Genomic DNA, 23,498 nt, shown 5'->3' with positions numbered 1-23,498 from the left:
ACGGGGGGGCAGGGGCAGGAGCAGGAGCAGGGTGTTGGGTGCGCGTGCACCGACAACTACAATTATGCCGGGGGAATGGCATGCGCGTGCGCTGGCGTACTGCATCGGTGCACCGGGAGCCTCGGTCGGGCTTTGCGCCTCGGACGCGAGCCACATGCTCATTGAGAATGAGTGATTGCTGCAGCCGGGTGTACCGTTTGTGTGCCTGTTTGCTTTCCCTCGGGCCCTAGGTTCGTCCATAAACCTCCACGTTCTACCCTGCACTAGCTGGTTTCCGCTGGGGCTCCGGCATGACGCCCCCTAAACCGTAACCTCCAAGGAGCTCCCGGGGAACTCAATCAACCCTAGAAGACCCAGAAGCGATCAGCTAGGATCACCATCTTGCCTGCACTTACCGGGGCGGCGGGGGCATCATTTACCTTCCCGTGGTCCTTATGCCCCTCTGCCCACCCTTATCCTAGCTTGGGCAGAGGCATGGACTGAGTGTTGCGTAAAGAAAAAGGCAAAACGGCGCTCGAAAAAAACCCCGGGAAAACGCACGCCAACCGCCACGACGAAAACCGACAATTTGTGCAATTGAATGCTTACGGATTTACTCAATGAACCGAACGTTTTACTACACACAGCCCCGGTCGGTTCGCCGTTCATAAATCTTATCTCGGCGGACCTCCACCGATGGCTACCGGCATCGGCGATACTCGGGCAAATTGCTGCCGCCAATGGCTGCTGTTGGTTGGTACCGGGTTTCCCAACTCGGTCCAAACCCAAGCCACAGGCTCAACGACGATCGAAGCGGCGATCCGGAATACGGAGTCCCGGTTGCGGTTCACGTCGATCGGAAAGATTTAATGCCCTCCTCTCGTTCCTTCAGCTTCAATCAAGCCAGTGCGCTCACGGAGTCGCAGCAGCTCGACAGCTATACGCCAATTATCTTAATAATCATATTCAATTCAGCTGTTTGTCTTGATGATTATTCCTCAATCGTTTACGTTGTAATAGACTCGGCACGCCGCGCCAACGTCAACGGACACGTGGAAAAATTGAAAAGCTTCCTCGGTGATTTGCGGGAAACGTACGTTTGATTCGATTTATCGTCACCACATTATTCTGTGAGGCTTGGGTGAAACCTTCTCTTTTTATAAACTTTTAAAACACATACAAAATACCTATTGCGTAAAAACATGACAACGCAAATGCCTAGTACCCAAAGAAGAACAGAATTATCCTCATGTTGGTTGTCACGGATAACGCTTCAATGAAAACTGTAACCAAATATTAAAAAAACATTGGTTAATCAATGAATGCAAGCTTTGAAAATTTGCATTTGTCCCATTTAAAACACGTTCTTTATATCCTGACAGCGTCGAATGTCATTTTGCCAAAATGCGTCAGATTTCTTAAAATTTCTTTTCCAAACAACAAACTAATTATGTTTTGCATGAGCTTGGTTTCACAAATTTTATTTTAGTTTTTAAAACAGAATGTCTTTTCTGCAAATAGTGTCAATTGCATGTTGCATAACAGGCCTATAATTAGTCTACGGAATTTCCCAACATCATGAACTTCAACATTTTAGCTTTACAAATTATATAATCGGCCATTTTTGCCCTTACATTGTTATTGAAATAACGTACTCCACCATTCGCTTTCTTTTGCTACATACACATTTTTTAAAAGACTCAAAAGAATTAGAAGATGTTATAGTTGTTAGGTAATATGATCCTACTCCAAGTATGTTATTTCCATAACCATGCTTCAAAATTGGTATTTTCTTCTTCATGATAAGAAGAGGAACTGAGACTAAAGAGTTGAGGTGATCACAAATATCCTCAAGAATAAGAACTATGTAGACGTCAATTTGAGTAATTTCTGACCATGGAAAGAAATGTTGCTTCCAAGAGATGTCAAGCACCCTCTGGATAAAACCAAATGAAACTATTCATTGGTGTCCGATGGCTCCCTTTTCCTGGATCCTAGCACCATCCAGGTTTGGTCTTCCGCTCATAAAGTCTAATTAATCATCTCCCAGCGATGCGCCACGTCGATACATTGCATGCAATGTTGCCAATCGGTCCCGAACCAATGGAATTGACCATGTCAAATGGCAGATTAGCGAAGACGGATGAGAAATTTGTCCTGCCCTCCCCCTAAACGGCGATCGATTCACCAGCACTCGGTAGCAGCAGTAATCAGCTTTTGATTGAGATCCCCTTTTTCTCCACTCAAATCTCACACACACACATACACACAAATGGCAACCACGATCGGCATTTGCCACCGGCCATCGCACCGGGTCCCGCCATCGTGATGAAGCCGGAGTGCATCATCGGTTGCAGTTAATCACCCGACCGGCTCGATTCCCTTCGGATCCTTTTGCCACCCTTCCGAGCGTTCCGACCGCTCCAACCTTTCATCCCTTACAACCTCGCGCCTTCGGTGGTAGGTAGCAGCAATGTTGTTTTCGCTATAAAAAGCAATAAATCAAATGCCCCCGATAGATAGACACGTCAGGCCCGGCGGAATTGTTGCGACGGCGCAACTCTGCAAAGCAGCTCTTGTGAATCATATCCATCGGGCGATGCTCGATCGTATCGAATCCGAGGGTCCTCCGGCGCATCCGATTTCGAATGATGCGGCGTTTTGTTCATCCGCTTAAAATGAAGCTTTCAGGAAAATAGATGCACCGTTGTGTGGTTAACATTTTACCTAAAAGTTGTGTCCATAAATGTAAGTAAACTGAAATCAAAAACCCATCAGACCACATGCCCGAAGTGTATCACATTTTCAACCCACATGGCTTTACAATCGGCGCTTACGGAACACGGTAAACGTGCTGAAATTTGTGCAATTAGTCGCAGCCTTCGGGATCAACTAACATTGTGTACGAAAGTGTAACATAATACGCTCCCGGTCGGAAGGTGAGCGGCGCAAAGAGTTGGACAAAAGAAAGGAAAAAAGCAACCAAGAAAAGCATAGCTCTCGACGGCAGCGCCAATTCGTTCAACATTGTTTCATTATGTTCCAGCAACGATCGTTTGATCCGCCTTACCACCAACGAAACGCGTTCCAAGGTGGTGGTCTCAGGTTCGGGAGGAAATTATTGTGATTAAAACATGTGTGCCATATACACATAAAAGATTATGCAGCCGTTTCCTCACTTCTTAGGGTTTCAACCACCGTACTCTACCAAGCAACGAACGACTTTGGCCCCTTCAATCCAACCCGGGAGTCAGATATTAAGCGACAGTGGCATCGAGTCACACGAAACGGGAGCCACGTTGGGTTGGGATGAAGGGTTAAGGGTGAAGGAAACAACGAGCGAGGGAGATTAACCGAGGTGAATACAGCCTTAAGGGATTGGAAAAGGTAACATTTCATTTCGATGATAAGAAGACAACACGACACCCTCTGAAGAGCTATCCGTTCGATGAGGTTGAACATCAAGGGTTAAGCAAGATCAAGAACTTCAAGAAGCGCGAGTGTAAAGAGGGTGAGAGAGAGAATGCACACTAAAACGAACCAGTGCAACTGGACGAGGGCTGCATCTAGAGCGGGTGCAAAGTGTAATATATTTGCCTGCTCCAATCAAGCCGATCACACCCTGCACTCGCCTCCATCGGACGACCTGTGTCTACCGATACTTTGTTGGTGCAGTTTAGTGGCGGATGCCGTTCTGGATATCTAACTACACCGGGGAACTGCAACACCATCTCTTTACCGGGCCTCTTCATGCAGAAGGACGAGGGGAAGAGAAAAAAGCAACAAAACCGACCGGGGAAAAAATTGCAGCAGCAAAGGAGGCAACATCAGCAGCAGCATCGCGAGAGGAACATTGCATGCTCGGGGGCACATTTTAATTCTACCGGGCACACATACAACCAACATCGAAGCCTGCGTGCTCCGAGGGGTCGTAAAAGGTTAGGATCGAACGTCTAAATTGACCGCGATCGAGTCGTTTGGCGAAGCGATCCGGTCGCAACGTTCTTACCGCACAGTGGAACTAAATGGTGGTCAAAAATAATGTCCTTTCTTTGAGAAGAAACAGGTATAATGGCAAACAATAAATAACTAGTTTTTGGCTTGTTTTTTTTTAATTTGGCGTATGTGTAAAATTTAAATTGTTTGAATGGGTTTCAAGACTTTGCTCAAAGCAATACATATTTTTATGTTTTTTGGTAAAGCGATTGTTTTTTTTAAATAAGTTCATTTGGCAAAAAGGCGTATCAACAAAAATCAAAAATTGTTCATAGCTTTAATCATAATTTCGTCTCATTTAATTGTTACATTTGAACTTTGTATGTTTTACAAGGATTTGTAAGTGCTTCGAGGCCTGATAATAAACGATTTTGGAATGTATTTTAACCAATTCTTTATCCTTTAGTTGGTCGTTTTTGCAAACACTATTTTATAGAAGCAAAAACTAATCTCACACATGTGAAGACAACAACCACGCTTAACAACTCCTAAACGAACCAAAAAGCTTCTAACCTAAATCAAATCATGCAAAATATGTTTCGTTCGGTTTAGTATTATCTTAACCATTTGTAGAGCATCTGTTCAGGGAAATGTGAGTAACAGTTAATGTAAGTAAAATTAAAGTTATCAACAAATGTCAAGTTTAGAGCATTGTCATAGTATTGACTTGATACATTAAAATTGATTTGATTACGAGTGATAACCAACTAATACAAGTTTTGAATGCTTTTATTTTCGTCTAATTTTCTTTTCAATTTTCTTTTTCTAAAGACATAAAACCAAGTCAAAAAACAAAAGGATTTAGCCTGACAGGTGGATGTTCAAAATTCAAATAAGCCCTTACATTTCATGTGTAAAAAGTGAAAAAGACTTTTACCAGAAAAGTGTAGATTTTCTTCTCTCAAAACAGATATTTTAAACCCAAATCTTCGATGAACTTTCCTCACAAATTGAATCGGATGTACGTCCAAACAAGTTGCTCACCGCTTGGGCTACAATTAAACACCTTTAAAAGGAGCAAGTGGATCAAACGCTTCAACCTCGGCATTGACCCGGTTTGCACGCACGCTATCGGGCACTATCCCGCGCCGGGGATAAAGGCTGGCAAGAGGGAGAAGCCGCAGAAGAAGGGCTGCGAGTGGCGGGTGCACCGAGACTGCTCAGGAAGCATAATGCTGCAGTAATTCATCGGAAATTACAATCACCGGAGCGCATCCCGCGCGCAACGATGCAGCACCGATGCACACTCCCCGGGGGAGGGGGTGGAGGGGATGCTGACCAGAAGGGGAGCCCTTTGCCGAGCCATTCCCCGAGCTCCACAAGCGCAGTGCCGGGAAGCCGCAGGCATTGCGGAAAACAGGGAACAAGCATTAAGAAGGCTGCACGAGGAGGATCGGATGCCCGCTGAGTCCCGCTGGAGTTGGCTTGCGTGCGCGCAAAAAAAGCCCGTGCTGGGGTGGGAAGGAGGGGCAAGGTAGGAAAAAAACGCGACGATTGCATCGGAGCTGCAGAGCCGCGGTAGGTGGACGGAACGCCCAGGGGAGGAGGCAGCAGCGAAATAATTGATCCCCGCGGCTACTTGAATAAAATATTTGCTACACATTTCCCGTTCGCTGCGATCTTTTGCTCGGGTCTTTTTTCTCGCTCTTTGTTTTGTTTTTTAGATTCCCTCGCCGATGGTCCCGAACCCGAGCCCGTGGCTTTCGAGCGTCACCGGTGAGCTTCTCCCGGGTCCTGACCTCGGAGACCCCGGGAGCGACCGAAAGGCGTCGAAATGGAAGTCGGGAGGTCCTCGGAACCCTGGATGGAGGATTCCAAGAATATCTGCACCGCTCATCGTCTCCGGGAGCGGCGTTCAAGAACGGCCATATAAATAAGGGCCGCCATCGGAAAGCCATCCTTGATTAGAACCCTTTTTTCCTTCTGCATTTGCCATCTTCTCGGCTTCGGTTTGCTGCATCCAACGCACTTTGCCGGGACGCATTCCGCTGCGGGCGGGGACGAGCGGACGGGCGGTTTTGGCGAGACCTTTGGCCCGAGGCACCAAGCGAGGCGAGTTGGCTGGAGTAGCACTGGTTCGATAGAATTTTTAATGAGCATCGAAACCGACGAAACGCGCCAGAAGATTGACGATCGACCTTGCCGGCGAGCCGGTGAAACCCGACAGGAACGATCCTCAAAAGCCGTGTCCTAAAAGCGAAAGGTATCGCCAGTGAGCTGCCCCGAGGGCTAGGAATCCTTTTCGGTTTTTTGGCGAGTCAGTAGAACGGACAAATCTCATTCTGGACACATCGGACCCGATAGGCAACCCGGGGGGTTTTCTGGGCTGCCATAAAAATGCAACTTCTCCGAACCATTCACGAACCCTCACTCGAAGGGCCTTCCTAAAAGCTATCAAACGTCTCCCGAAAACAAAATGGAGGAACGAAAGGAGCGTTTAGGAGATTGGGTTGGGCGAGTTTCTTCACTGGCTCGGCAGAATGCAGCGAAATATTATGCTGATGATACGTTTGCCTACATTCTGCCACGACTCCATTGTGTTTGCCGACTCGGTTTTTTTGCCCGAGGACATTATTTAATGCCGGCCTGGTGAAGGTCCAAAATCCGGGACGGGGAGCAAAATAACAACCAAAACGCATCGCAGGGCAAACGTTCGAACGAACATTGCTCGACTTTACGCTCGACTCTTACGCGAGTGTCTTCCCTTTAGAATGGGGCTCGCCTTTTACTTTCGCGCCCGGTTGTGTGGTTACTTTCACGGTTCCACTTTCGGGGAAGGAATCGAATTGAAACAAAATGAGAAAGTTAATCGCTATCCACCCCGGGGGCGCAACCTTTATTCGCGCGGAGTTCGAAGATCAATAGAGATCCAGAACCGGGACGTTCTTCGTTCTGTGCCAAGAATTGTAAACTCCCAGCCGATAAACCGGCATTCCATTCCAACGGTCACAAGCTTAAGGTCTTAATTAGTTGCAGTGGCGAAGTGCAACGGTGAGTGCATCGCCAATATGCACCTTCGCCAATAAAATGGGACGAAAAGACACCAAACCGAAGCGAGACGCCCAAAATAAGCGGTTATGAAGCTTAAAGCCTGCCGAAAAGATTGCGCGCCTCGACATTCACGTGGACAATCCTTTCCATTTATATTTGGCAAGCTCCACTGGACCAGCACCTCACCTGCCGCACCTCGCCCCAGGCATCCTACACCCCTCGCCTTCTCACCGTCCACCCCGGACATTGTAAAGACCTTTGGGACCGAACCGATGATACGTACGGACCTGATACCGCTTTTGCTGTTGGCGTTCGTTTGCACTTTCCGCGGGCTGCCTTTCGCTTCGCTGCCTTAATTAAGGTGAGAGTAAAACACTTGTTAACCTGTCGAAACGCATTTCGGTAATTAACTTCTCATTCGCAGATGATGGAGAAGAGTTAACAGTTCGCTCGACATTCTGCCGCAGGAATGTTTGATTTTCGGGACATGGATATCGGGGCGTGCTCGTGAAAATTATGGCCCCCGGGGAAGCGGAAGATCGAGTTTTTTTTGTCTGGTTTTCTGTTCGCCGATCATGCACCACATGCGGAATGGATGTTTGTATCCGAATTCATTGGTTGATTTCTTGAATTCACACTTGTCACTGTAATTTTGCAAAGCCAACTATTACTTTCTTTTAAGTATGCGATTATTTTCTCTAGCTATTTCTTAACACATTTTCCTCAGGAACCAAGGCGGATTAACCGTTCTTGGGGTAGCTCTAAGTTCTAGGTCCCAAAAACACGCTATTAGTGTTGATCCTAATGAATTTTTAGGCGAGATTAAATCTTTCATGTAAGATTCATTCAGATTGATTCATTAATGTTTTGAGATTCGAATCTTCAAACGTTGATGAATCTTTCGAAACCTTTATGAATCTCGGAGACCCCAGAGATGGTTCTTTCAAGAACCTTCAGGATTCTTTCATTGACGTAGATCATGCGACCAACAAAAAAGAGACTCTCTAACCTATTTCTACTCATCAGTTTTCTTTTCTGTGAACATTGATGAATCTTTGGGAATCATGAATCTCTCATTAATCTCATCGTCATCATAAGCTTTTGCGAAACCACATTTAACACTAATAACGTTTTCTATGAACCAAGTTGATGAGTTTTTTATTTGTTTACGGGTACTTGTATTTGATCGTTTTTTGTTGTTTCGAGTATTTGTATTTAATCTCTTTGATTGTATGGTCTCATATTTTTGCCTACAAAATATGGCACCTTTTGCCAAAAAAAAAACACAATTCAGATGAGTTGGTTCTTTCTCACATTTTCATTTGTTCATTTATTATTTATGCAAAAGAAAATTCACAAGTTCATCACACATATGATAAAGTAAGCATCTTTGTTGCAAACTAATAAATTTTTTTCCAAAATTAAAGTTAAAAAAAAATATGGGCCATATTTTCAAGGTCGGGTCCCTTGAAATCTCGGGCCTCCAAGACGCTGCTTTGTTTGGTTATCCTATGATCCGCCCCTGCTCAGAGATCCTGTCATGGGAGAGCTTATTTCTTCATTCTTCATTTCCATAGTATAATTTCGTGTTTATACAGCTCATTTTGAAAAGCCAATGAACCCGGAAGCTCCTAATCAAAGAGATTGAAGTTCTGTCCAACTTCTTAAAATTGCGATTTTACCAAGGATAATGGTGCATTATAGGCTCAAATGGCTTAACTAACATTATTTAACAAGCACTAGCTTAACATGGTCTATTATTTCAAATAATTCAATAGAAACGGCTTAATATGAGCAGTAATTAATGCAAAATTTATAATAAACCTTGTTAATAAGTTGTAAATTAAAATACAACTAACAAAACACTTCAATTTTGATTTTAACAATCGATATTGATGTTTCAAATTTATGTACTCATATTGTAGTGACTCATGTCCACCCTGACTTATTATAATGCAGACGTCACTGGTATCTTTTAAATGAATTTACCATTTTACGAACGAATTATAACGCCTTTGGTAAGCGTCTGCTCTATTTAACTACATTCAAAATAATTTGTTTTGTATCAGTCATCGAACACGTTTGACCAAATCCCAGCGAATGGCCAAATCGGCTCACTTTCTAGCCGGTAGCGTTTTTCGCAAAGGTCAGATCGCAAGCGCCAACTAATGGCCCGCCGCAAGTGGTTCACCCGATCGGCGCATTAAAACCGCCGATGCTGTAAAGAATGCGTCCCTCGATAAGACGCTAATAATGCTCGGCAAAATATCACAATTCAATCGCGTTCGAAACAGGGAGGGGGAAGGGGGGAGGATCGGCAAATGGCGCAGAACCTGGTTCCCTCCCGGGAGGGGACCCGAGAGGCGACCAAGTGATTGGAGCGGGCGGAGATTGCGCAGCCGACTGTGCGCAGTAGCCGCAAGAAAAATGGGAAGCGTACTTAACCCTAAGACTAGTTTTCTGGCTGGCTGTTGTGCGATCATCATCATCATCACCACCACCGCAGGCACCGCCGGGTTTGCAGGAAAAAGTGCATTCGCTTCGGCCCGAACGGCATCCTCCAATACGCGGTGGGTTGCGCTTGGCTTCAATGAGTTCCTTTTCCCTTTTACCCAGCGAAGATAAGCTTCCTGCCTGGCCTGCCCGCCCCTTGGCCAACCGCCATCGATGGCAATCATCCGATCGTTTGTTACGAAGGCAAACGGGGCGCAGCACACCGCAAAACCGATCGTCCCGGCGCATCCAACCGAAGCCCAGAAGGGTAGGAAGATCTTTGTAATAAGCCTTAGAAATGATAATGAATCTGTTATGCGTATCTGCAGAACGCTGTCAGTGAATGCTTCTTTCGTCCATCGACTTTAAGATGTGTAATATTTGCTAAAGTGAGGCAGGCTTTCTGATTTTTAAAAATATTAAATCTTTCTTTAGAAATTTTGGAAAGATAATAGCACGGTATGTGAAAAGTCAATATTTATTAAATCAATATAGCATTGACCAAAAACTGAGAAGGAAGAATTTAAAGTTCAATTTCAAGAGTAGTTTAAAAAAATTGTCCAATAAATATGGATTGAAATGTAAACTTACTTTAGACGTGTTCCTGGCGATCCTTTGAGTCAAAAAATTAAAGTGTGTTTACAAAATTGAAAATCTGAGAGAAATCAAATTAAGATTGTTAAAAAATTAAAAACCCGTGTTATACTTTAAGCATAAGTTAAATCCAATCAAAAACAATTAAACATTTTGCTCAAACCTAATGGAAAATCAAACTCTCTTATAATGATTGATGTTGTTTAATTCAGATTGGTCCAAACCAATCAACTTAAAACAATTCGAGAAAAATTAAACAATATCCAGTGGAGCTCAGCTAAAAGCAAACACATGCTAATAGAACGACATCAGTTAAGAAAGCACAAGTTATGCTTGCCCAGGAAAGCCAAACACGATGGCCCACCGTTGGAGGGCCCTCGGAGCCACAACATGACACAAATAGACACCAGCAATGGGCGGCGTTTGGCCCCGCGAGAAAGATGATGATGGCCACCTGACGTAGTTTAGAGCAACATTCCCAGCGAGACGCGAACGGTTTTCCCACCAGCATTCCGGCGATTTCTCCAAAACCGCACCGAGCAGATGTTTCGGGAACCGTACCGTTTTTCGCTTTGTTTTTCTCTCCCCCTCCCCCCCCTTTCCCTCCTCGCACACCAAATCTTGGTCTATGTCCGTGAGCTAAGCAGCATTGTTTTTATTTTGCTTCACGAGCTTCAATTGCCCGAAATTTCCCCACACAAACATGCACACACACACACGCGCATGGACAGACTGGAGATCGAGTCTCTTGATGGTTCATCGATGCTGCGCCCACGGAGCGCGCTGGGCGTTGGGCCACTTTGCGAGCGCAATTGGGCTTCGGTGGTGCTTGTGCTTGTGAACAATCCAGCATTTCCTCTTCCACTTCGCGCCAGGCTCCAGGTGGCTCGAACGAAAGGGTCGGAGTGCCGGAGGAATGGGCCATCGCTTATTATTTTGCCTCGCACATTCTGTACCGTTCTAATGCCCCAATAACCATGCTGCAGCATTATGCCACTCGCCGATTGACCAAGTCGATTAGGGTTTTAGAAGAAATCACACCATTTGTCGTTCTGTCGACCGCGGAGGCACTTGTCGACTCCCGACGCCACGAAAAGGCCACCAGATGAGATCGGTGCGAGTTCCCAGACTCGCCTTGGCGTCCCGATGGGGGCAACAGGGGCAAAGGGGGGGTAGAGTGTTGCGTAACGAATCCAATTAATGAGAACTAATCCCCGTACGGATCCCGGAGGTCCGGAGCATCGGTAGACCACCGCGAATCGGACCTCCGGATCTCTCCGGACGATCCCGGTGGATGGGGAATTAATAACAGGAAATGTTTTGTCGATTTATATTTCGGCGCTGTTCGGCGAGTTCCAGCCGGGGCGACTTGACGGTGAAGCGCCGCTCGTCGATCGGCTATCGGAAAATCGACGCGCTCCATAAACCACTCTGGCCGCAGCGGGGCAGAGCAGAGCAGAACGTCCAGATGACAGCTGCGTGAACCGGAAGGTTGCGGCATGCCCGAAATCCGGGGGTAGGCTCGTTGGAGGGACGGCGGATAGATCGAATCCACTGTCAACCGATTCCTAAACCAGCGTGGAACGTGGTGGAATTTAGAAGCAAGGGAGATTCGAGAAGCTGGCTTAATGGTGCGCTTCGGTGCTCGTACGCACCTGTGCGATGTTGTGAGGTGCTTCGCCTCGGAGACCCTCTAGGTCAGAGGCTACAATAAAACCCGTTCCTCCTCCGACGCTCTGCGCGGTAGGGAACGGGAGGAGGGGGTAGAATTTATTTCGAGAGCTGCTGAATTATTCATGCGGCTCGGAAGTTATTTTAAAAATTCCCCAAAGACGATCCAACCGGTTTGGTGGCCGGTGCGCGATCGCGGTTTTGTTCTTGATTTGGCAAGTTCAAAGCTACGACTACGCCTATCATAAATAATGCATGAGCCAAAATCGGTGGAGACCGGGCGAGTGCGTCGCAAAACTGGAGGAGAACATTATCACAATCAGAACAAAGGAGAACATTATCACCCGCCCGAACAAAGTCCCCGAAAAGAGCAGAAGTTAGTATCACTGGAGCGAGTGGCGATGGCGACCCGCGGATAGATCCTCCTCCCGATAGGCTCTCGAGTAGTTCTAGCCGAGTGACCAACCGCACCCGCCCAAGGGCAACCGGAGCCCGGGGGTGACGTTAATAAGCTGCTGGAACGCTCAAGGGAAACCGGTAGATTAGCGGATGGATGCGTGTTTGAAGGAGTTGCTTCATTTACAAGGGGTGTTTAGGTGGTTCAAACAAGAATTTTGGAGGAAACCGATCGCTGCGAGCAATTTCGACGGTTTGATCCCAGGAATCCGAATCCTGCAAAACCCGCTATAGCTATGTCAACATCGGCGGGAGATTACGTGAGGAGAGCATTATCCATCCAGCCAACCCACAACCAAACCAGAGGTCCTCCGCAGAACTCCAGCCTCAGGTCAGACCGGCACATTTGGAGTAACTGTTGATCCCAATCAAGGTTCACGACTATTTTTACCACCGCGATGTCGCGCTTAATATTCAAAAACGATCACCGGCCAACGCGAACGGGGAAGAAGAAATTCTGCTGGCGAAAAGAAACCAACAAAACGTTAAACAAACCGGGCCTTGCGGTTGCTATATGGAGGTATTGGCATACATTGGCTCGGTATCGCATCCCATCCGCCCGGTGACCGGGGACGCAGCGTTGGAGAGCGGTCGGCCACGGCCCAAACGGGTTAATACAATAAATAGCGAAAAAGGTTAGCATTTGCATAAAACTGTTTCTAAAATCCCGAGAGACAAAACAAAAATAACACGGTCAGCGCGGCTAAGATCGGCACACTCTTCCCGCTGTGCGTCCGTCCGCTAGGAAAGGCCAAACTCTAGGACGTCACCGTCCGTGAAGGTGTTTTGTGAATGAGAGTTCACCCGAGTGGATGGAAACCGTACCGATGGAACTCGAGCTCCCAGGGCTGGACCGACCGAGTAGCCAGTCCCGTGGATGGGAATTTCGGGTGTTTTTGCGTAAACCGAGCTAAAGATAGATTCCAAGCTGTGCCTAATTTGTCGATCGCGGCTTCATCACGCCCGACGGAGCAAAATCGTCAATCGTTTTGCGTGCAGGTTGTTGCTGAGGAGGCCTTGCCAGAGCTTCTCTGGGTGGAGGAAGTCCAGCGGGTGAAGGATTCGTTCGCCGGACCGGTCGCCCGTTGAAAAGTCTAGTCCTGTGGTTTGGTTTTTCCTCCGCCTCGGCCGTTTAGGTTTAGTTGAGTTCTATCTTTGGCATCTCGCTGCACCGCGCGCTTGATATGGCTGCGTAGAACGTGGAATGCAACTGGACTAGTTGATCGTACTGATCGGGCCTCCGCCGGCCAGTGTCAACGGTAAAACGGGATCATGCTCCGTGTATGGCGATGGCTTCCCCTTTGCCCGTGAACAGCACGCCCGGAGATCATGATGTTGATGCCGATGGCGATCATCTGCGCAACAACTTACGATGGGAGGAGGTTACCAACAAAAACAGAAAAACCCACACGCTACACAGAAAGGGGCATCTAGGGAGGAGAAGAAAAAAAAAACAACCCGACAAGACGATGAGACGGGGCAGAATGCCACGGTCTAGTTGTGTATGTGTGTGTGTGTGTGTGTGTGTGAGTGTGTTTGCGTCCGCTTGGTGCAAAGTCGTTGAAAACCTGGCTCGGAAAACGAGATCAAAGTTCTTGCTGAACCCGGTTCACCGGCTTCGGGCGACACGGTGCACGAGAGGTGCACCAGTATCTATCCTTGAACCTTCGCCCCACGTCACCACTGCATCCCCCGCGACCTGCCCCTCCACCCGGTCGAAGCTTCTAGCGGAGCATGCAATGCGCGACGAAGCGACGAACGGGCGGAACTTGTTCTTAGCCCGGTGCTCTTCAGCTTCCTCTTCGGCTTCCTCTCGGGTAGAGGGGAGAGGGGGTGGGGCTGGGTGTTGCTTGAGACGTTTCCAGGCTAGCCGTCACCAGGCATGGAGCAGGTTCAGGCTCACCCTCCCCCAGAGGTCTGCGCACCGCTCGCTCGCTCGATCAAGACGTGGCCATAGTTCGAGACGGGATCAATGACATCTATCGTGACATCGAGATCTGGTGGATCTTGTTCCAGCGGTTCCCGTGTCCCGCGCTGCCCTTCCCCATCCCCTGCTCTGCCTCCTTCCCTTTCCCAGTGCGACAAAAAAGGGAGTTTTTGCCCCCTTTTCCTTGTGAAACCTAGGGCTTCACACGCAATCTTAGAAGTCAACCGGAGAGAGAGAGAGAGCGACGGAGATAAAAAAAACATAGTCACCTTTGCCCAGCCACGCGGCTCCGAAAACGCGCACATCGATCTAATTCTCCGCCCCGGATCGAATCATGCGACCGTCGCCGGAATGTATCTCTTTCCGCCGTTTAACCTTTTAGCCCGAAATCCGCCCGAATTAGGCGCAAACGCATTAGGAAGCAGCCTGGGGAAGCAGAGGGGGGAGGACAAAACGGACGAAATGGAGAGGAAAAATAGATAATAAAAAAAAACGGCTAGAAACAGATACACAAATAACGCATCTGACCGCGGGGTGAAAGCGTAGGGTCACGCGCGGCACGGGATGTTTTTCGGGGTGCTGCTTTTTTTTCCTGCTCTCTTCTTTTGGAGACTCAAGCCAAGCTGAACCCACGGTCGCACGGCGGTGGGTCACATTTTCGCTTCCTTTCCCACCACGCCCCTCGGCCGACCCATCGGACGGATTTGGAAGGCGAGTTACTTAAGTAGCGAGCACGAGTTGATGATATTCAAATGCCGACGAGGGTCGCCGGGTGAGTTTGACCCAGCAAAAAGGCGAAGCTTGAACTGGTCGATTTTGCGACAAATAAACAGCAGCTTGGAGAGCGGATCAAAGCCTACCGAAAGGGGAATCGTAAGTCGGGCAGGCTTTAATGGAAAATGCTTGGATAGATGAATAAGAAAGCAGAGGAAGCTTCAGAAGCAGCTAGAAACAGAGTTAATAGTTCATAAGTTACGATGGAATGTTAAACTCTGAATGTTTATTTGCAATTCAACTGTAATTCTGAGTATCTGTTCCATCTTTCCAGCAAATTTATTAAATTTGTGGCTAGAAAAACAAAGCTTGATGCTTAGCTATTTTCTATGTGCGTAAAACATTTTAAAGACACACAATTACGCATTCTTGATTAAATTATACATACAAATACCAATACTGCTACCAATTTGCATCGAATTGAAAAACTAGAGCCGAACAAAATTTGATACCGAGTAAAGATGTTCTCAACAGAAATAAACGTGAGGAATAATAGACGCTGATTTATTTATTATCGATTATAGCAATGGAAACCCTATTTAAATGGCCGTTTTTGCTCAATGATTTACGAATAATAAAATTGTTGTTACAGGGAAGCAAACCTTTATTTATTTCCCTCCCCCCCCCCCCCCCCCTCCTCCCCCAAAAAAAATCATCAAACCGTGTTGAAGACATGTTTGTAAGGAGATTTGAGAAAACACCTGACTTTAAGACATATTATTTATCAGTTCATTTTGCATCGTTTTGTCTTCTATCTTGTGCTTGTAAATTTTACCATTCCAGCATTAGGAAAATGAAATCAGCAACATAAACGTTTCCCGACACCGAACCCCACACACGGCTCCCCGGGAGCTTGGAACACGAGCACGAGCGGAGATTTGTGTTCACGCTCACGCGATAATTACGATTGACAGTTTGAGCTCGAGCGCACACATGCGCGCCCATTTCCTTCACCCGAGCGACGGCTGGCGTTAACGGGCGCTCGTGATCTACACCAGAGTTTGTGCCCGCCACTTCCGGTACACTATCCCCTGTTGCGATCCGTGGCGATTGCCAGCATCCAACCCGCAGTGCCAGCTGTAAATCATGTGCAGGCGCTAATCTTCGCCGATTAATCTTCGTGGGCTCGCAGCGTTAACAGCAACGTTCAGGTGAGGTGCGGGGGCGGGGAAGGGTCGGCCAAGGCGAGCGACGACGACCGCGCTGACAGGAGCCAATTTTCCGAGTTCCAAAGTGTCATTTGTTTACGTCGCCGTGGCCTTGCGCGCGTGTGTTGCGGAGGAGGACAGCTCGCTTTGGCCGAGGAACCCGTGGCAGAACTGGACCAACACAACATGGCGGCATTCCAGGGCACGAAATGCGGCACTCGCTCGGCAAACGCTGACCCGGCTACTGACCAGCGCACGGGACCTGTTGGAAAACGAGTGCTTTCCAACCTCCGTAGTCGTAACGTAGTCATGTACTCTGGCGTGGCGACCTCGCGCTCGGTCGGCAGGAAAGGAATGCGTGGCGGTGCGAGCCCGATCCAGATGATATCATAATTTTTTTCACTCCCCCCTCCCCCCACCTCTCCCTCTTCACCCCTACGCTAGATTGAGCGGCAGCAATCATTCCAGCAGCGTCGAACTGGAAGCGGAAAAACGTGCTAAAAAACGTGTACCGACGTCTTGCGGTGGCTTCGGCTATGGAGCGTGGCTAAAGTAACGGCTTCCACTTCCCACGGGCAGGACGTTCGCGGTTCCAGATGGTGTACGTATGAATTGCACACACACAGACATGCGGCGCAAGGTACAAGGTAAAATGCGCCAGCACGTCCTGCCACTGTCGTCATTGGTCGAAGATGATCTGTTCGTTGTCAAATGATCACTTATTACGTCAAATAACGAATTCTCTTGCTATATTAATGTTATGCCTTAATATATGTTAATTCTCAGTATTTACCAACATTGCGATACAGTTTCTACGTTCGTTTTGTACGAACTTGCATATGTTCGAAGAGGCAACAATGGTTTATTAGTTATGGAAGAAGTTTGTAATGGTATTCCAACAAATTATTTGCAATTTAGTCGCCAATGAAGGAACTTTTTGGAGCTTGTATTGTAATTCGAAGCATGAAAAAGAAAATGATTGGTACGGATGTTTAGAACACTACACTAAAAACATAATTCAGAAGATTGATTTGGTTTGTAAAACTAAAATAAGAATGCAAGCACAATTGACGTCAAGAAACTACGAAATGACAAACATTTCCGAACACGATACATCAGGTTTTAGGAATTTTAATGCGATATACAAAACGAAAAAAAATATATACGACTACACGGCACAACAGTAAAAAATAAGTACACAACAGTAAAAAAAGTAATATATACGGCACAACAGTAAAAAGGAACAAAAACAGACAGAAAACTTAATTTGAGAGGTGAATTTGAATGCTTTCCTGTTTCAATTATTTTTACAAATCATTGGCAACAGAAGCTAAGTAAAAATAATACTCAACTGATATTCGAAATAAGAGATTGGATAAGATTTCGAACCGTTGGTATGAACAGAATAAAATTGGAATTGTTTCCAAAAAATGTAGGGAAATTACAAAAAGAATGATTTACTCTATAAGATGCTGGTTATGAATTGATAAAAGGCAGCGCATGTTGTTTAAATTGAATCCATTTAAAACAGTGCATTAATTCAATTGGTAAATGAAAACAGTAGTAAATAGCTTTTTCCCTCGCATTATGTACGGGAGTTTTAATGAAATTTTGAACAGGTTCAGGTTCAGGTAGTTCGGAGACGACGAACAACATCCAAAAACATATCCTTGAGCTGCGTACGAATCCGCCTCAATCCTACATATGCCATCCGGTTCCCATGCATCACGATTGGCACGCGAAGCAACGAAAAACCAGCAGAAGGGCGTGTAGCTGTAAGAGGCCAACGCTGCTGACACCCCAACTAACCCGCGCTGCGTGCCGTAAGATGGATGGATGGGATAATGCGTGCAATTAGTCGACAAATTGAACAACTCCACACACACAACGAGTGCCGCCACGTGTCACGGCGCTTGCGAACACCGCTCACGAAGGGCTCCATCGAGCAAGAAGGTGGCTCAATTAAACCTTCATCTACATCTCACACCGTGCTGACAGTGGCACACTGTCCGTGCAGCGTACAGTGCACACGGAGCAGCGCTTTTGTCACTAATCAGCCTCATAAAATTGCAAATTCAAATGCAAAAACCCACTACTTTGGCTAAACGAATCATTAACACCATCGAACCTGTTTGCGTACAGCGCAACCCGGCTCAGGTGATTTCGATGCAACGATAAGAGATTAAATCGTAGCCCTACGGAACGCATGTTATTAAGGTGAATTATCACGTTATAATGTTAGCCTTTTGCAAGCGCCATTCATTATTCAAATTTCTGCTCCATCAAAGCCCGGCACTAAGTAAATAAGTAACGATATCCAACCGGAATGATTATCGACTCCCATGCAACTATCCGATGCGGAAGCAGTTTAATCAAAATCTCTCAAAATGGGAAACATCGCTTTCGAACATGGACAGATTAATCGTTTTCATTTCTTCTCCTTCCGCCACTGCTCGATGCTAGTGTAGATGCACATTGCCAGCAGTACAGTGTGTTTCAGTGGCACAACCTCAACACAACCACAACAAACACACGAAAATCGGTAGCGTTTCCATGCTAGTAGCCGCGTATAATTGCTACAGCATCCGGCCCGCAGCCTGATGCATCGGATCCAGGCACGTAACTCAAATAGAAACTACCTCTTTTCCACGCGGTTGCAAACCAGAAGCATTAAAATACAATTTAAATTGAGAGATTAACCGAACCGGACCGATGATGAGGGGGCAAAGGGGGAGAAAGAAATATATTTGTTTTCCACGCCGCACCCCGCAAAACGACTTGCCTCTACGAGTCGAATGTTAATCTTACAAATCGATAATAAATGTGGTACGAATGAGAGTATAATGGGAATGATACTGTGGCGATCGTAAAAATGGGTGAACAGGAAAAAAGCTGCATGGAAAAAAGATCTCTTTAAACAACGACAACTGCGTAAAGCCTCACTAAGCAGATGAAGTCATAAAACGGTGCCATGTTCGATGGTTTATAAGTTTTTTTTCACACAGGAGGGAGAAGAAAAGAATTCACAGTGTGACGGTTGTGAATAGATAGATTGTTCTACACATTGTTAAAGTATAGTAAGATCATTGAGAGAAGTAATAAAAGATTCGAAAAATGTGGTCCAACTAACCCACACGATGTAATAAACAGAAAGACGAACGAACAGCAATAAACAACCTGACATGAAATAGGGTTCAGTTGTATAAATCACTCCGGTGCATGTAAACTCCCTCGGCAATCTGCGGTTGTCCCCGATCGCGACGGGTTGCGTAAACCTGGCGAATCACGACTCCCATCGATCTCTTGGCTGGATGCGCGCAGCCAAATACAAAATCATGTCAAACGGTCGTGTGAAAGCCGTTTGCCGTCGCATCCTACGGGAAGAGAGTGGCAAAGAGGGAGGGAAGTGGGAGACCTTACTATTAATTTGCGATGCAACTCGATGCAGCCGACACTTTGGGATCGATTTCACCATCGATTCGCGGGATTCATCCACGAGTCGAGCGTTCTTTACCGGGTTCGTTAAAATGAGCGCAATTGCGCTCGTATGAGAACCACGCTGCAAACTGAGTGCAGCGCTAAAAGCAGCGAAAACAAATAGCAAATTGATTTGCAGACATGTGCAAACGGGCAGGGTTGGCTCTTGAAAAAGCCTTCGTCAACCTAGAATAAAGCACGACCCCACGAGGAGCATCTTCCTAAGGGGCTTGGTTTACGAGCATCACGAACCGAACCGTGGTTTCCCAAGTCTTTACCGGTTTGTCTGTTGGATGTGGCATTTTCCAGCACCGCAGTTGATGGGCGAGCAACGCCAAGCCCCGGGCAAGGAGAGCGCGAGCTTCAATAGGTTCGATGGATTGTTTTCTTTTCCTCCTTCTCACACACCCGAAGCCAATAAAAGACTTCAATCGTGGCATAAGTAGGGAAACTAACCTATCGATTCCCTGGCCGCACGCCGGGAGCCGCTGGCTCAAGAACAAACAGCCAACAAATGTTGGTGGTGGTGGCGTTGCTGGCCCGGGCAAAAGGTGTCAAGAAACGTCTTAAGCAGCTTTAAATGAGGCCCATAAAAATGCCAAATAAACCTGTCGACGCAAGTCATTGCCGAGTCAGGGTGGGGATGGAGGCGGAAAGCCATCGCATATCGACAGCGAGCGAAGAATGCATCCAGCGCTGCACCCGAGATGCCGTATATAGAGACACCGAGGAGCCCAGCGAGGCCTCTTCGGGACGCTCGTTCGTGAGCTAATTGACTAACTAGTTTTATTGCTTCATCGCGACCTGGAAGCCGCCGTAACTGGGTCTCGACGGGGACGGGGGGGGAGTGGTGGACGGTAGGATCTTCTCGCAACCGCGCCGAGGGACCGTTATAGTGGACGCGTCGGAGTTGAAACAGCGCGCGCGCGCGCAGTTCGATGACACTTGGCACTCACCTGGACGTACTCGGCGCAGATGTCGATGCTGGCAACAAAGTCGCACACGTTGTCCACCGTCCAGGCACCGAGTTCCTCGACGCGCGCGTGGCACTTCCGGGTCGCCTTGAGATCCAGCGAACCGTCGGCGGACGGCTGGCTGTTGGTGGAGCTGGGCGCCGGGGACGTTTCCTGGTGGCGGCTCGGGGTCGGCGACGAGAGCCTTATCCGCTTGCTGGCCGACGGGGTCGAGGCGCTCAGGTCGAGCGGGAAGGTGGACAGGGCGCTCGGTTCCGGCGCTCGGGACGGCGATTTGAGCGGGCCACCGAGCCCCGCCGCCGAGGGAGGGGGCTGCGACGGGAAGCTGGCCAGATGGTGGTTCGGCAGCAGCCCCGGAAGGTAGCCCGTGGTGAAGGGGGACGGGAAGTGGTGGCTGGTCAGCGATGTGGAGGTGGCAGGAGGAGAGGAACCGCGGGACAGGGAGGATGGTTTCTTCAGCCCGCCACCCGTGTCCGTCTTGAGAATGTTGTGAATGTCGGACTCTTTTGCAGCCCGAGCCTGATTGACAATGAAATGGTAAAAAATATAGAAAATTTTTAAAAGATACATCATTTTATGCTTACCTAAAATTATAATTGGTCACATAAGACATATTCTAATCTATTTTTTATTTAAATTCATTGTGTTTTATCGCTGCCCAGTTTTCCGGCATTACAATGAAGCAAATAATTTTATTTTTGAATAATATGAATAATTTGATATTTTTTCATATGCCTAAATAATGTTTTTTGTTTTAGTAAATCTTTATCACTAATATATAAGTTTCATTCTATTATGGTTGAGAAAATTATATTCAGATGATTGCATTTGAGAATTTGGTATTTTTGTTCGTAAGAGACACAGCTTTAGTTTGTCCAAAGAGTAGTTTTTGTGTACCAGTGTTAAGAAGACTTAAATTATTGAAGTTATTGAGTGATTGTTCAAATTTTACAAATAAATTTGTAATATCAAAAGAAATAAGTATGATAAATTGACAAAATATATTTTTTTAAATCGGTAACATTGAGAGATGTAATATATTGGCGACAGCACTTTTTTCGCGTTCCTTATCATTTTCTTTGGAAAAGCTAAACACAGTTGAGAAAAAGATAATTAATGGATCTTCAGAAAGAGATGCCTTATTGGACACTTGCAAAAATAAAAATAAAGCCGTTTCGTCCCACGGAATTAGTTGAACTTGTATTTAAATGCTTCGTTTGATCTTTTGAAAAGTAATTAGAATAATATGGTCGTTGCATCTCATAACTTGCTTTACCAGTCAGGAAAACATTAAGTTTTTATTACAATAACTTTTGATTTCTAATTATGTCAAAATTAGCTAATATTTTACTTACTAATTCTACCCGGAGTTATGTAAAGAATTACATTTCTCCGTTCCAAATAAACATTCACACAAACTTCAGAAACCCTTAAGGATCCTAACAACATGATCAGAAAGGTCAATTCTTCGAACAGTAACTGCTTGTAATAATTACAATCCCAATCAACGAGTACCACTTTGTAGGAATCACAAGAATAATCGCACCTCCCCATGGCGCCCCAACCCAACCCAAGACCTCACCCGGGTCCAACCCCCTACTTACCAGCGTGACGAGCGCCTGCGTACTGCTCATGTCGATCAGGGGCGGAAAGACGGCCGACTGGAATGGAAGTCCCGAAAACAGCGACGTCATAATACTTGGATTAGGTACCTGCAGGTCGGAACAGAAGGAACAGGCCCAAGTCAGTCAAGCCCAATGGAGGCAATAGAGCACCGCCGGGCAGATCCCCAGCTGGTGGGCACCGTGAGGTACTTACTTGAGTGGAGGTAAGTGGGCTGCCTTTCTTGCTACTCAGCGAGCCCTCGATGTAAGATTTCGGCTGCGTGAAGCGCATTTTTGGTTCGGGGAAGGAATTTTTGATATTCGATACACTGTTGCGAGCGGGAAGAAAGCAGAATCGAGAGAAGAGTTAAATAACCTCACACCGCGTGGTGGACAACACAAGGGGATGTCGGTGGACTTACTCATTAGTGTTGTTATTGTTGTTGTTGTTGTTGTACTTGGCGGCCAGGCTGCGCATAAAGTCGGAGTAGTTGCGCGCCTGCAATTCGGGTCGCCCAACGGAGTTCGCACCGACCGAGTTCGGGGACGGAAGTAAGCCACCGGACGGAATACTGCTGGGGAAGCTGGCATCGCTCGCGTGCATCGTCTGCGGTGGCGTCCCGGAGAAGGACGACGGCGTCACACTCCGCGACCTTTGATTCGTGAGCGTGGGGAATGCAAGGAACGAGCCGGAGGGAAATGAAAAATAAAGTATAAAAATTAAACAATGAACCAACGGCAGAGAATGGGCGCAAGAAATATGAATTACTTGACTAATTACGCCCGGGACGGACGAACCGACATCAAGATAAGTGACACATCGGACGGGAAAAAGGGGTAAACAAATCGAGGCGGCGCACAAGGTGCAAAACTGCGCACCAGAGAACTCAGCAGAACTGCGCAGGCAACAAAACAACGCCCCACGGAGGTGTGGAGACGTAGAAAAATTAATTTCGTCCCCGTGGCGCCCCGAGGGCTCTCTGGAATGGCAGCCGAGGCAATCCTTTCTTGTGTCGATGCGCCACAGGCCACGACAGAACACGACAGCGACACGCGGAAAAACAAAACGGTGCACCTTGATCGGCGATCATCCGACTCAACCGATCTCGGCGGCGTTCCTTCTCTCTCTCGCTTTCCGAGATTCCTGGCTTTCTTTTTTCCTCGACGGAACGCGGGGAAACCGGCTTCGCCGAACAAACAGCTTAATGAAATTAACGATCAAACTTTCAAGTTCAATAACCGAGACTGATGAGCAAGTGTGACACGGTGCGATACGACCCTCGCGCGGCCACGCACACCTCCGAACGGGGCCAGAACGGTAAGAACCTGTCACCTGCGAGGTGGTTTGATATGCTTTTAATTATGTGTCACCCTGCCAGACACGCACCGGGTCACGGTTCGAGTGCCACACTGC

At 47.1% G+C, this 23,498-nt stretch overlaps 1 protein-coding gene across 1 annotated transcript in view; it reads right to left on the bottom strand.

The window, feature by feature from the left end:
• LOC131281713 (probable serine/threonine-protein kinase DDB_G0267686) overlaps positions 1 to 23,498 on the bottom strand; it is a 62,570-nt gene that overhangs the window by 5,603 nt on the left and 33,469 nt on the right. Inside the window, exons 3-6 of the mRNA XM_058311060.1 lie at positions 22,507 to 22,737; positions 22,299 to 22,413; positions 22,085 to 22,192; positions 20,463 to 20,999 (exon numbers count right to left, since the gene is read on the bottom strand). Coding sequence (XP_058167043.1) covers positions 20,463 to 20,999; positions 22,085 to 22,192; positions 22,299 to 22,413; positions 22,507 to 22,737 — 991 coding nt within the window. The remainder of the gene's footprint in view (positions 1 to 20,462; positions 21,000 to 22,084; positions 22,193 to 22,298; positions 22,414 to 22,506; positions 22,738 to 23,498) is intronic.

Source organism: Anopheles ziemanni, chromosome 2 (assembly GCF_943734765.1).
Source record: "Anopheles ziemanni chromosome 2, idAnoZiCoDA_A2_x.2, whole genome shotgun sequence".
Classification (NCBI taxonomy): Eukaryota; Metazoa; Arthropoda; class Insecta; order Diptera; family Culicidae; genus Anopheles; species Anopheles ziemanni.
Note: the sequence above shows the minus strand (reverse complement) of the source record. Positions and strands in the feature narration are given on the sequence as shown.